Source organism: Pipra filicauda, unplaced genomic scaffold (assembly GCF_003945595.2).
Source record: "Pipra filicauda isolate LSUMZ 115617 unplaced genomic scaffold, ASM394559v2 scaffold56_size3634133_pilon, whole genome shotgun sequence".
Lineage (NCBI taxonomy): Eukaryota > Metazoa > Chordata > Aves > Passeriformes > Pipridae > Pipra > Pipra filicauda.
The window spans coordinates 863,722-878,338 of record NW_024104720.1 but is presented as its reverse complement, the minus strand read 5'-3'; the positions used below and the strand labels follow the sequence as shown (position 1 = coordinate 878,338).

The following is a 14,617-nucleotide window of genomic DNA, read 5'->3' as shown; positions in this document are numbered from 1 at the left end:
GTCTTCTGAGGACTCAGAATGGAATTTCTCTAGAAGCTGATACAAGATGAGGAAGTAGCGACTGTAGGAGGGTTTGTTGCTTGTCCTTTGTTGAGACGCATCATCTCTGTGTAAACCTGGTAGTGACATCCATTGTAGTACCCTTGGGGTTTTTTGAGTAAAATCTTATTTCTTACTAGCTTTTAAGGTTGTTATTTATTTTAATTTCGTTTAGCTGTTTTTCCTCTCCTGAATCTATTGCAATAAATGTAAGTCTTCATAGATCATTACGGCTTCTGGTAGCTGAAGCTCTAATCCTAGGCTTTTAGCCCAGGCTCTGTTTCTTCTTTTTAATAAAATCTTCTTACGAACTTTTAGGTAACATGTAAAAGGATTTTTTTTCCTGTTTGTTTTGCTCAGATTTGGAATATTTGAGACTCCCAGTGATACAAGAAACAATTGAATAAGTGTGTAAAATGCTGTAGAACTTTTTTTCTTTATAAAATACAATGCATGTGGGATACATATAGTACAGTACAACATGAGGGTTTTATTGGCATTTTTTAGAAAAACCTGCCTAGATATTTCTTACCAGTGGCAGTGTCTACTCCAAATTTTAGACCATACAACCCATGCCAAGACAAGCCTTACATGGAGCTACATGTTCTATACTTTGCAACAAAACGAGTGCATGTAAATAGTGAGTCATTGGAGTTGCTTTACTCCCTATGGAATTCAAGCAAGGGGACTAGAAATATTACTGAGGGAAACTGTTCAGAGAAGCTTTCTTAACTGCCAGTTGCTGGGAGCTAAAATCTGAACAGTACAGAGCTCTTGGCCTGTCTCTCTGAAAGCATGAGACAGAAGATCTGCAATATTCAGAGAGGAGAAATTACAGGTAAGTAATTTTCTTTTGTAGTACTGCAATTTAAGGATGGATGAAGTAAGGCATTTGATCCCATTGATTAAAATGTGCATACAAATTTTGGTATAAACCTGTGTGTTCTTCATAGGAGAGAAGCGTGTCTACCTGTCACTGCCCAGACCAGGGGTAAGTTGCTGTTGGGTTTGTTGTATTTACTTTATATCTGCTTTTATCTGTTTGAATTTTCTGTATCACAACTTGATGGGGACAGCACTGTCTTGGTAACAAGTCCTGAATGGATGGATGGATGGATGGATGGTTGACAGTAAAATACCAAACTTTGTCAATTTATTAAATGAATAATAAACAGACTGAAGACTAAGGTAACTAGTTATGTAATGTGCTTTAATCACTTTGATTGTACATGAACTTTAATTCCTGTTTATTAATATGACATTTCTTATCACATACCTCTACTGTCATACTATATAATTTAAAGATGCATTGTTGCTATTAAAACAGTAAGAATATGCTTCAACATACTGAAATTTAAAAAAAAAAAAAAATTACCAAGACTTAACATTGTAGCCCAAATTGACCTATTTGGAACCAATGGACGTTTGAACCTGTTGTAGGCTCTTCAGGTAATGGGTTCTTTTTTCCTTCTGTGATCTTAAGTGTGCTTAATGTAGAGAAAAAAGTTACACCAAATATCCAGTTTTAGGTGTGAGATATTGAATATCCTTAGCTGATTATAATTGATATTACATTCTTTCTGAGAGCATCTGTATGTTAGGAAACCTTCTAAACCTTGTTAGTATCATGTCATCAGTCATTTCATTCACTTGCTACGAACTGAATCTTTTCATGGGTAGGAAAAAAGGAAAGAATGATCTCAGAAAGTACAGTAAGCTCTAGCTTGTTTCTTTCTCTCCATGCTTTCTTTCCTTAACCCGTAGTGTTCAGGAATTTGGGTGTGAAATGATCCCCTGTCTCCATGTCTTCTGTTGTGTAATTCTATGACTTCAAACACAATACTACTTCTGACCCTTAAGAAGAAGAGAAAAGCTCATACGTTATCAACCCAATCTGCAGATTTAAATAGAATATAATGTTTGGCTGCATGAGCATGGGTGAATTCCACGGTTAGGGAACTAAATATTGAAACTGCAAACAGACTGGTTCAGTGACTTTTGATAGGGTTTTTGTCCTTCACTGTCTAGAAGCTACATAGCTCCTAGACTTCAGCCAAAATTTAAAGAGAAATTTGAAGTCAGATTTCCACCTGTTGATTCATATGCCTTTTAAAATACTCTGGATAAAAAATTTGTGCCCAGGATTTAAACAGTTCTGCGTTGTTATTCTCTGAAAGGTTGCTGCCTTCTTTTGAGTTTTGTAAGATACTTACCATTGAGGGGGAGTTAAAGTAAATGCACAGTTTGAAAGTAGACAGGAGATGTAGATTACTTCCATAAGACACTAGAGTCTCTTCACAGAGTAACTTCTTTGCCTAACTGATGCATTAAGCTTTGGAACTGCCTCTCTTCCCAGTGCTGTTACGCTCAGTAGTGCCTCTTCTCTCCCTACTGTCAGCACAGAGGTCTTCTGTGCCTGGCTAACACCCACGCTGTCCCTGCACAGAGGCCATGTTGTTCCTGTCGATCTAATTAGATTACATATTTTGTTACATCTGTTTAATTGCAACTGTGCTGTTTGCTGGTAACGAGTGGCATCCCAGATCATGCCATAGCTGAGGACCAGAGCAGCAGTGCTGATTCATGCGTGTGCTTGCTGCATGGGTATATTTTTTTCTCTATAGTATTAAGTGTTAAATCATGTTTTAAAAGCAGAATAACTTGTCTGCTTTTTTAACAGTTGTAGTATTCAAATAATGCAAGTGAACACTGGAGTGGAGAAAACTACAAAAACATTACAAGATTTCTTTAGTTATTTGTGGATAGAAAAGCTTAACCTGTGCTAGAGGGCTGGTTTTCTTGAGTACCCTTCATTCTTGCACCTTAAATATTTGTGATACCTTCTAGCACAAAATTTGTGTTTACATGCAAATTTAGTTTGGTTTTGTCTTCCTTTCTTCTTTTAAGATGCCTTAAAACCAGCATTTCTTAAACTGCATCTCTAATATGCAATATAGTTAAATTTAAATCACAATTGAGAGTATCAGTTATTACCCTTTGTGCTAAATCTTTGAGATCAGCATTTCTAATACATAGGCAGAATTACAGTTCCAAATCGGGGGAGACATTCATAAGATTCAGAATATTTAAACATTTCAAGATGGAAAAAAAGAAATGGCATGAAAGCTAAACTGAGCACCAAATTGCAGTAGGAAATTCAGTAGTAGTATTTTACTTTTGCTCAGACGCCTAAAGTGAGAGATGCAGATGGTGGTGCCAGGGGGCTTAATTTCTGATGCTGTTCATAATGAACAGGGTTGGGGTTTTTTTCCCCCTCAGGCATTACTGAGCTTAATTTGCCCAAGTACTCCCACTAATGAATACAGCAGCTTTTTTCAGATTCTCAGACAAGGGTCTCAGTCCTGCTCTCCTCCTCAGAGATCATCCATCCTCTTCCTGTGTCTTACACCTCTCCAAGTTATGACACCAACTTTGTACTTGCTATTCCTCTGCAATCCAGTGCAGTTTCTGAACATGGACTGTGGATCTCACATCTGTTAGTATTTGCTGTCTTTGCACAGTGACAGCACCAGCACACAATGTTAAAGCCAGGAACTGCAAATTAATTTGAAACAAATGAGGTATTCCTGCATAAGTGTGTCATGCAGTTGGCAAGCACTGCACTAATTATTGTTTAATCTGAGCCAGTATTTGGCTTGCAGACAGACTGGTATTTTCAATAGTTCATGACTTAAATAAAAGAAGGAAAAATCAAAGTGTCACTATTTGTTACCAGCTATTTCAACAAAGGGACACAGAATAATGAGCTACACTAGTATTTACATGGGTTGGAGCCTACATCAGCTGACTACTAGCCAAATCAACTTCCCTGTTACATAGTGTCATCTTTGATGATGGAAAAATCAGTGCAGGAGCACTTGATTGAGACTGTTTAGTCACAAGTATTATTGAAGATTTAGAGGGTAAGGGGAAGAGATTGTACTGCATTAGGAAGTGGAGTCCAAGAACTGTGGAAGAGGTCTTTTCCTTGAAATTTCAGGGCATTTGCAGGGCACAGATGCTGTTTGCACATTCCAATTTCAGGAGGACAGACAGAAAAGGTTCTCAGTTTCTACTGAGAATTTTGTGTAAAGCACTAGAACTCTCCTGCAAAGTCTTCCTCTGAGTACAGAGCTACCTCTTATGATTTGTTAGTAAAATGATTACCAATTCCTTTTATTTAAAAATATTATTTTTGTTTGAAACAGAAGCATAATGCAAATCTGAAAGCATTAAAGCCAGTCAAACTAGATACTGAGGTAAGATGCCATCATTTTCGTAAAAAAACTCCTTTATTATTTTTATCTTGTCTGAAGAATGCGTTTTCAAGTACCATAAATGTGGTTACAGGAACAGGCAAAAATTGCAAAACTTGGATTAGAATTGCATCTGCTCACGTCTGATGTGGATTCTGAGACAGAGAAATGGGAAGATCAGGAGAATGAGATTGTGCAACATGGACAAGGCATGTCAAGTATGGCCTACTCCATGTATTTATTTACCAGGTAATTACATTGTATGCAGCAAATTTCGGTGGGAAGAAGAGCATTAACAGTGTTTATAAGAAAGAAGATAGTTTCATTTTCGGAGTATAATAATTGGGACCCATTCAGAAGGGAACTTGGTTTTATCCTTAAGCTTTATAAATTTTTGTAAATTTCTAAGCTTTTTAGTAATAAAATTAGGGGGGGTTAAAGGGCTGCAGCACATCTATTTAAATATCTCTTGGGGACAGAAAACATTTTAAGAAGTATGTTCATAAATACTTTGAAAATCAAGGGAATTAAAGCACAGGTATATAATCTTTGCTGTACTGAAAAGAGTTGTTTTGAAACTTACCCTTGTAATGTTAGCTTTCTTACTTGAAGATTTTAGGTTTGTTTTTATTTGCAAGAGTTGAGATTTTTTTCTTCTAAGCTACTAGTTCAATAATACTCAGTATGCCAGAGACATGGATTTCTGTTCTTGTTCAGCTTAAGAGAACTGAGCCATTGCTAATTCCCCAATAGTGCTCTAGCTACTGAGGTGTCGGTATAATATTTTGAAATGCAGTTCCTGTAATAAGTTACTGTTGTGTCTAGTATCTTCTAAAAGACTGATATTTTACAGTTCAGTGGTGTGCACTGTTAAATATTCAGTGGTGAGACTATAACTTACGGAAGTAATAGGCAAAATAATCTGCAGTCTATACATGGCATATCTTCTGCTTTCTTTATTTCCCACAGAGGAGAAGGACTTCTGAAAACTACTCAAGATTTATTTCATCAAGCAGAGGTAATATGTTATAAACAAAACAGGAGGTAAGCACTCTTGAGTGAAGGCCAAATTGGAACTTAAGTCTCTGATTCCTTACACATAAGTACAGTGTACCATGAATTGACTGGCAGCTGTAGATTTTAAGCAGCCTAACTCTGGTACATACCTTCTGAAAGCAAACTTTTCAGTGTTCCAGTAGTAGCTTGAGACATCATTCATTATACCAATAGGTGTTACATTCCAGATAGGAGGAAGAATAGCAAATTATGGCATTATATGGCAAATATCAGTGGACTTCAATACATTAGTAGTAGCTCAGTCCCTTATAATGTTAACTATATAGTGCTGCTCGATCCTAGTCTGAGCAGCAGTATTTTCTTGGGAAAGAAAGAGGGTGTAAAAAATTGCATAATACAAACAGAAGGAAGGCACCAAATGAAGGAATGTGTGGATTCCTTGTGTCCAGCCTTCATGCTTGTGTGTAACAGGAGACTGGTTACCTTTGATAGGACAAGATACAAACACAGCAGGTGTTATCTACCCACAAAAAATTTGTGAGCTGCCACAGTGCAAAAAATAATTGGAAATCAGGGGGGGTTTATATGTAAAGGAAAAGCCTTTAAGCTTTGCTTATCTGGGAGGATGGCAGTTTGTAATGTAGCTTTTTATTTCAGAAGTCACTGCAAACTGCTGACTTGTGAATTATAAATATATACAACAATTACAAGTATTTCCTGCTACCTTTTTACTTTATAGCACACTATTAAAACAACGAGGAAAAACTTCCATTGTGGTTCATTTTCTTTCATGCTTTCTCCTCCTTTCAGATTTTTGCCACAGAGGGCACAAAGCTTGCTTCAGCTCTTCATGCTTTTTCTGATCAGGTGATGTATGACCTCTAAAAGAACCATTCAGCTTGTGACACCAGTGCTTAAAAGCTGGCTGTGCTGTCTCCTCTGTTAACTTAATGTCGGAATCTTTAACACGGAGTTGTTTTGTCTTCCTGAACCATGTTTCAGGTACACGAGGATGACAAGCCTTTGCTTCTGCTGGAGGCTGAAAAACTCATCTCTGTGTGCAGGCAGCTCCAGATAACAGCTAAAGCTTCTGCTCAGGGAAAAAGTGCTACGTTTACAAAGGTAAGATAAAAATTATATATATTCCTGAAAGCAATGCCTAACTTGTTTAGGAATGCAGTAATTTACTAATTTATGCTCTATGGGTTTCCCTTTCCCCATCCACGACGCGGGGGAGCCCAGCTCTAGTTCCTTCTCCGTCTGAAGAACCATTTCCGACGTCTTGTGGGACGGGGAAGGGGGACTCCAGCGACAGGGTTTTTCAGGCCCCGAGCCTGGAGGGGAGAGGTGCCCTCCCCTCCCCCCAGCACCCACGTGGCTCCATGGCAGGCACAGAGACAGCACACCGGGCGTGGAGAGGAGGCAAGAGAGGGTTTATTGTTGGGAAGGGGTTTATAAGGCTTTTAGGAGGGTCAAAGGGGAACCAATCACAAGTTCAGGGTCACACAAAAGAAACCATCAGGTAAAGGGTCAACAGCCAATAGGAAAGGGTTAAACAAAGGACCAATGGGACGCCTCGGGACACCTTTCCCAGGACACGGGAAGCATGGGAAATAACAGTTGCTGTGGGGGGTGTTGGGAAGAAGAAACACGTGTTTGCAAAGGGACCACAAAGAGCCATTTTAAAACATGTTTAAACAAGTTTCTCATCAGATTCACTGCCACAATGCTCCTGTTAAAATATGGAACAGTTCATGACAGCTGAACTTCTTGACTGGCTTCTGGATTGACAGAGGATCATAAAAATTAATAAGTACAAAATTTTGTGCTTTTGAGCAAGCATTTTTCTGCTATGCAGTATGTCACTGTTGCTGTTCCCTGTGTAGGAGAGGAACGAAAGTATTATTTTGCACTTAACATGTTTTGAGCAGCTGATGTGCAAAATAAAGAGGAAAAACCATAAGAACTGCTGTCCTTGCTGAAAATGTTTTGTCTGTTGGGACACCCCTCACTGATAACTAGTCCCAGCCATTTGCTGCACTGCCTTGTCTCAGGAAAGGATTCTCTCCAGCATGGGTGCTGTTGTCTTCTGGCCTTTTATTTTTTTTTTCTTTATGTTTTCCCTACTACCAGAGAAGGGTTTCACTGAAGTTTATCCTGACCTGATCCACTCATTCATGCTGGGAGTTTGTTTGATAGGAGGCAAAATACAGTACACTGGCACCCAGCATACATGGAAGCCTGTCATTGGATGACTTGGATACTGGATGGTATTACTCTACAGGCTTATATGAACTTTTTTTTAGGGATCATAGGATATGAAGTTTTGTGTAACTGGCCCAGTGGCCACAGACATATAATTGATATTAATGTTTTAAGGAACAGTTTCCCTAGTCTGAGCTTTTACTGACTTATTGAGTCTAAGAATCAGTAAAATAAGTAATAGGATATTTTTTCCTTCCTATTGCTTAAAGTACTGAAATTACTGTTACTGAAAGAGTTTACAGAAATGTTTGCCAAGACAATGATTTTCCTGGACTGCACTTAAAAAAAATTAAAAGGTGGGAAGGTGTCCATAGGCTTCCACTACTTTATATTCTTTTTGCTGCTGAGATCTTTTTTCAGATAACTTCTATCAACATGCCCCTGACTTTACCCACTAGATAAAGAGAAGTACTGGGATTTCATCATGCTGCAAATGAGAATTTTCAGCAGAATAATAAGAGATGGAGTAATACTGTATGTAATTACACCGCAATCCACTAGATTGCAGTAATAATACTGTAATCCACTCGAATTTCATCCAGAGAAATAGGAACTGTAATTAAGCATACCTCACTGTGGACTTCAGTATTTCCACCACTGTAATAATTATTGTTGTTCTGTTGTTACTAATGCTTAACATAAATGTAAATATATAAATGTAAATTCCAACCCCCGACTCTATTTCTGAAATACATGCTTGCTTCTCAGTAGGTAGGTAGTGTACCCTAGACTACCCAGAATTTTTTCTGATAATATTCATATTTGCTATAAATAAATACCTATACAGCTGCCATGAAAGTTTCAGCATTGTTAATTACCACAAGAAGTAGATCTGCAAAACTCAGTGGGGAATGGAGGTCAGGTTTCTTGAAGAACTGAAGTATCCCTGAGCAGCAGTATGATCAGTGTGAGCAATATGACTTCTGTGCACCTGAATGTTTGTTTCCAACTGGCTGTGGGAAAGGTGTTTCAATTTTACAGCAAGGTCTAAAACTAGATAGAGCATGCAAGCCACTCAGAACCAAACTGAGCACCTTGGGGCTACCTCTTGGTTTGTTTTACACTCTCTAAACTGAATGGGAACTCCAATCTGTTTATACAGTGATGTATCACTACAAAGCAGTACTAGGCTCTCAAATTAGTGTTTGTAAAGGGCCCAAATTTATAATCTGTGCTGAGTGTCAGACTTGAGGCATGAACTCAAATGCTCTAAGCTTTAAGGCAACTCTTAGTGTAACTCACATCAAAGTAAGGCTTTCATGATGCATGGCTTTCTAAAGCATGCTGACAGGACATAAAACAGAAGGGAAAATCATGAAGAATTGTGATGATTCATACTTAGATGACAAGAGCTCCTTTCCAAGAAACTCCTATTACTGTTTTAATATTGTTGTATTGTTAGTAGAGAATTACACATTCTCTTGGGGTGTGTGTCACTCCCTTCTGCATCATAGCTCAAGTCTTAGCTAAACAGAAAAGATGCTCATTTTACATGTACTATATGGAGAATTTTATAAAAATGTAGGTAAAACCATTTGATTACATGAGATTTCAGAAGGAGAAATATTACTTATTCCAGCTCAGAGCAGATTACCATCTCATGTAGAAAACAACTGCCTAACACAAGTAATGAGTGGTCTTGCTCTACTGTTAATTGTCTTGTTTAGGTTGATGCATGCATTCTGAAAACAAGGAATGTGATGACTCTATTATGCCAACTTCTTCCACTTTGCTTCAAATTACTGAGAAAGGTCAGTATTTGGTTCATCTGCACTATTTTAAATAGGCTTTGGGTTTTGTTTCGTTGGGGTTGGTTGATTGATTGTTTTTAAGAAATATTCTTTTTTTTATATATACACAGAATAAAGCAGGAAATGGTTGCCTTAAACCTGCTCCACCATGGAAAGAAGACAGAATACGAACTGGTACAAATGCACATACTCCAGAAAGGAGAGCGGAGACATTTGGCATCAAGTCTTTAGAAAATCATGTAACAAACATGACGTTTTTAGAGAGCAAGTAATTATAGCACTGAGAAATGCAGGAACTCCCATTTGAAAATAACACTTCCTGAATTTTCAATATTGCTTTCATTTGTGGAAAGTCAAGCCAGGTTAATTTGAAATGAAACTGTTGGCCTTTGTCACATCTAATAGATGTCCCATTACTTAGCTATTACAACACCAACTTGTTAAATCTTCTGTATTTTTATAATGTGAATGCCTTTCCTATGCTCACTGATACCGATTTTGTAATTAATGCTTATGAATGTCTTAATGGATGTTTCAGCCCAAAGATGCTGCTAATAGACATTTTATGTAAAGATGCCTGTGCTGCATATGCTATATGTAACACTACTGTTGAAGTCTGTAAACTCATCTCCAGCCTATATCAGTCTATATATTTGATAAAGCAGAATCAGGAATGTAGTCTGAAAAGCTGTGGCCTGAAGCACTGAAATGTTATCTTAGTTACAAGTTAAACCTGCAATGAAGTAGTTTTAGGAAAAAAACCCTCTTTCAGTAGCTGCACCCCTGAATTTTAATCTTGATGACATGACTGATCTTTACGAAAGGGTATTCTAAGTGACTAATAGTCTTGACTCAAATCCTTTTTCTTTTACCCTCTCTATTTGTAGATGGTAGTTGTTGCTTCCTTTTTTATTAAAATTTACTGAGAATTTGAGTTGCATGTTGAACCACTGAAGTATTATGCAGATTTGACATTATACCATTTAAAATTTAAGAAAATAGATACTGATTGTTACAGAATTCTGTACAAAGGGCATTATTTGACTTCAGGATGCCATGAAAATACAACCTGGTGCGAAATGTTTATTTTCAAGTTTATCTGCTCTTTGTACCTACGCTTCTGTTACATTTTTATTTTCAGTTCACCTTGGTCAAACTCCATATTGTTTTTGTTTAGCTGAATTTGATGATAGCTAATTCATATGATTTTTCTGTATGTTTTAGGCTTGCATTAAGCAAAACTGATTGTGGAACATAAATACTCCAACATGTCATTCTGAGCTTATTTAAGAACTTGCAGTGTTAGAACTCAGAGAAAAAGAGTACGGAAATTTTAATATACAAACTATTTGAACTGGTTTATTCTTGTACGAATCAAGCAGTTTAGTTCCACTTTTAAAAACTGGCACTAGGCCTTTCAATACTACAAAACTCACAGTGTACAATAAAAGTAGCTTGTTTAGTATCAAGTACAGATGATAAGTGTAGAATTGATTTCATGAAGAAGAATTACGGCGTTTCAACAAAACTTCCTCGTACTCCTTCTGCGTCAGAAGTCCTTGAGTTATGCTCTTGCTTTCTTCAAATTTGGGTAGAACCACTGCAATGTAACCCTCAGTTGATGGCTGTAAAGCAAGACTGAAGTAAGCAGTGAAATAAAAGTTATAAATAAAAAGCAAGAAAGTGTCTTACCTTTTCTTGCAGAAGAGTGGGGTTACTAAGAATGTTTTCATTCACTTCTATCAGCCGCCCTCGTATACAACTGCAAAAGTGTTTAGATTCAGTAGATGTGCATGGTATGTCAAGGTAAGAAGAAAAAGGGAAAAACCTTACCTGTAAATGGTGTATTCCTCTCCATCTGATGAAGATATCCTGCACAGAGGGGCAAGTTCTGTTAAAAACTGAGCTCCCTGCATTTGGAAAATAAATAAATATATATGTAGTTTAATGACACAGGGCTTTTAAAAGTATTACCATCAGCAACATAAGTTTGCAAGCTTCTCAGAAAGCAAGGATGGTTAATAGTTACAGGTCATTGCAAGTTACAGAGCTGTGCTTCCCTACAGCAGGGAAGATGCCAACTTAGTTACGTGCACAAATCAAACAGAAGCTTGTTAAGGGCTTCCAGATTGAGTCATAATTAAGTTTCTTGCAGAATAGCAGACCTGTAGTTTGATCAGATTAAAATCAGGGAAGAAACAGCACAGCTGATTTCAGTATAAGCAGGTTAAACTACACATTCAAAAACCCACCATGAAACACACTAAACTGGTCCATTTGCTATCTAGACTAGCTTGAGAAAAACAGCAGTCTCCAAATCCTTGGCATTTTCCTGGAAATAAATTTGTGTCTTTTAAGGGATGCTTATGTCCCTCTGTATACTATAAAAAAAAAAAAATTACTAAAAGTGAGTGGGTTTGAGCAACACTGGAAACCACCAGTGCTGTAGGAGCACTGCAAGACCTGGGCTGGGACAGCCAGACAGGCACTTCTTGAGGAAGTCTAAATTCTTTAGCTGTAGAGGGGCTGGTTTAAAATACAATACAAAAGTAACCTCCTAGGTTTCTATCCTAGAAAGGACAGAAAGTTTTAGGCAGTATGAGAGATTAAAATGAAAACTAACGAAAGAAAAAAGCCATACCCTTTTTGACTTCCCAGAGACCTTATTCTGAAGTCTGCTACAGTTGGCACTGATTTGGTAATTAATGCTTTTAATTGTTTTCCCACTTTGAAGAAGAGGATGGGCTTCTGCCAAGGTGATGACACAGATTCTGAAGAAAAAAAAATAAAAGTATTATGCTATAGTTTTGAGAAGCCATGCTTTTGTGCTGTAAGCAAGCTCCACAACCTTCTCTGCCTATCTTACTTGATGCCTGCTGTGCCACCCCAAATGAAAACTGCACTCTGACCTAAAACTCCCATAAAAGGTGCTTCATTTTGAGATATTAGACAGGATCATCAAAAGCACTACACTTTTTACTTAAACAGAACCACTGCTTTTAAATAAGGCAGAGCTGTTCTGTCGATGTACCCTGTGGGAACATACTTTGTTCACTTGACAGCTAATAGCTGAAGTAGATACTCACTTAAACAAGTATGAGCACAGTACATTTTTGTCACAAAATGTAATGCAAGGCAATGTTTCTCAGAACAGCTAAAGGCCATTTGTAGTGAATAGTTAGAGAAGATAAATCCTTCAGTGATCTGGGCTTTAGTTAACCTGCTGCTTGCATTTCATCTTTTTCTAAAGGAGGGTTATTTCTTGCCATGAAACTGGACAGTTTGAGACAAGCCAAGCTAAAGAGACAGCCTGTCTTCATCCCTGGTAGAGAACCATGCATAACACACAAGCATGGAGAGCCCAGAACTTGCCAGTAAATGAACAGAGATGAAGCTTTTCTGTTCAAGAGGAGCATAAAACCTGCAGTAAGGACCAGAATTAACAGAACAGTGACTGCAGAGGAAACCAGGGCACAGAACCGGATCTTTCCCTGTGGATGCTGCATCCATCTCCACACACTCCTAGAGAGTTCTGGCTGTGCAGCTCCCACAAGAGGGAGCTGGATCCTGGTGAATGCATTCAGCATGCCCCAGCAGCAAAGCTACCTCCTCTTCACTCCAGCCTCTTTCTAAGGGGGAGATGGCAAATCTGGAGCTGAGACCTTGCAAAACAAAAAAAAAATCCCCCCAGAATTTTATACTGCCTAGAAAAAGCAAACTGAGCTACAGCCCCACGCATAATAAGGGTAAAATACTTCACAGAGCATTTGGCTAAGCTTCTGTGTAAGCCAATATTTCACAATTCAGAGTAGCAAAACAGTCTTCATTGACATTTGAACAAATTTTAATTTCCTTTTCCCCCACATCAATAGGATTTAAAGTACTGTTTATATCAGACAACTGAGACTAGTAACTACATATTTAGTATTTAGTACATATGCAAGGGTGGCCTCTCTTGCCGTTGCTGTCATGCCTTTTATTCGCAGGCACTCTAATTTGTTTTGAAAGAATGAGAAAGAACTGCAGAAAACAGCCACAGAGAAGCTCCAGCTCCAAAAGGCTGCAGCAAGGCAATGGTTCTGCCCTGTGCCAAGCACGCTCTTCCTGTTATTCTGAATTCTTAACAGGAGCAAGCAACCCACTGGGAACACAAATGTGGCCTCACCTTCCCTCAACACGAGCCATTGGCACTGCCAGTTTTTGTGTAGATAGTAGTTAGGTTTTATTCTTCCCTCTGGGACCAAACACCCCAGAAACACTCCGAATGCCCCAACAGGCCGCTGCTGAGGGAGGTAAAGTATGAGACTCCAAATAAGGTACAGGTTGATTTATTCAAAATAAATGGATATCCAGCTACAGCCAAGCAGAAGCAATGCATGACATTTTCCTATCTTGCCTTCACCATCCATAGTACACAAATCACAGAATCACAGAATATGCTGAGTTGGAAGGGACCCACAAGGATCATGGAGACCAACTCCTGGCCCTGCACAGGACCACCCCTAGGAGTCACACCATGTACCTGAGAGTATCATCCAAATGCTTCTTGAACTCTGTCAGGCTTGGTGCTGTGACCACTTCCCTGGGGAGCCTGTTCCAGTGCCCAACCACACTCTAGGTACAGAACCTTTTCTCTAAGAGCTTAATATCTTTCTTATATTGTGCCCAAAACTGCACACAATATTCAAGGTGAGGCCGCACCAGTGCCGAGCCAGACAATCCCCCCACTCGACCGGCTGCTTTGCCTGATGCCCCCCAGGACATGATTGGCCCTCCTGGCTGCCAGGGCACTGCTAACTCAGATTCGACTTGGCATCGACCAGGACCCCCAGGTCCCTTTCCGTGGCACTGCTTTCCAGCATCTCATTCCCCAGTCTGTACGTACATCCGGGGTTGCCCCATCCCAGGTGCAGAATCCGGCACTTCCCCTTGCTGAATGGAAAGCAAGGCCAGAGTCTTCCCGGGGGTCAGAACGCGGCGGGCAGAGGACAGACCCCAAGCCCCCCCGCCCCACTCGCCTGTTGGAGTGCTGCAGCACGCAGAAGTCCTCGCACGGCCGCCCCTTCACGTCTGCAACAAGGGCACAAACACCAGTCACTGCCCCGTCGCCGCCCAGGCCCCGGTCCCGGGTCCCCCCGCCCGGCGGTACCTGGTTTGTACCAGCGCGTAAAGTACCGCTCCGCTCCCCCCGGACCCGCCGCCGGCGCCTCCATCCCGCCCATCCTGGCCCGCCCAGCCGGCGCGCCGCGATGACGGAGAGAGGGGCGGCCCCAACCCGGCCCCCTCCTT

The 14,617-nt window shown here is 39.6% G+C and overlaps 2 protein-coding genes across 2 annotated transcripts in view; one reads left to right on the top strand and one right to left on the bottom strand.

Annotated features, from left to right (window-relative positions):
- Nucleotides 1–11,003, top strand: part of CTNNAL1 (catenin alpha like 1) — a 59,511-nt gene extending 48,508 nt beyond the window's left edge. Inside the window, exons 12-19 of the mRNA XM_027740755.2 lie at nucleotides 993–1,030; nucleotides 4,248–4,298; nucleotides 4,390–4,544; nucleotides 5,265–5,313; nucleotides 6,123–6,179; nucleotides 6,315–6,434; nucleotides 9,245–9,328; nucleotides 9,439–11,003. Of these exons, the coding sequence (XP_027596556.1) occupies nucleotides 993–1,030; nucleotides 4,248–4,298; nucleotides 4,390–4,544; nucleotides 5,265–5,313; nucleotides 6,123–6,179; nucleotides 6,315–6,434; nucleotides 9,245–9,328; nucleotides 9,439–9,600 (716 nt within the window). The 3' untranslated portion in view covers nucleotides 9,601–11,003. The remainder of the gene's footprint in view (nucleotides 1–992; nucleotides 1,031–4,247; nucleotides 4,299–4,389; nucleotides 4,545–5,264; nucleotides 5,314–6,122; nucleotides 6,180–6,314; nucleotides 6,435–9,244; nucleotides 9,329–9,438) is intronic.
- ABITRAM (actin binding transcription modulator) lies at nucleotides 10,660–14,548 on the bottom strand. Its single transcript, XM_027740768.2, has 6 exons — nucleotides 14,478–14,548; nucleotides 14,347–14,398; nucleotides 11,970–12,099; nucleotides 11,162–11,238; nucleotides 11,021–11,090; nucleotides 10,660–10,953 (listed from the first exon to the last, which is right to left on the bottom strand). The coding sequence occupies exons 1-6, from the start codon at nucleotides 14,539–14,541 to the stop codon at nucleotides 10,825–10,827; spliced, it is 522 nt and encodes a 173-aa protein (XP_027596569.1). The 5' UTR covers nucleotides 14,542–14,548; the 3' UTR covers nucleotides 10,660–10,824.
- Nucleotides 14,549–14,617: the final 69 nt, after the last annotated feature.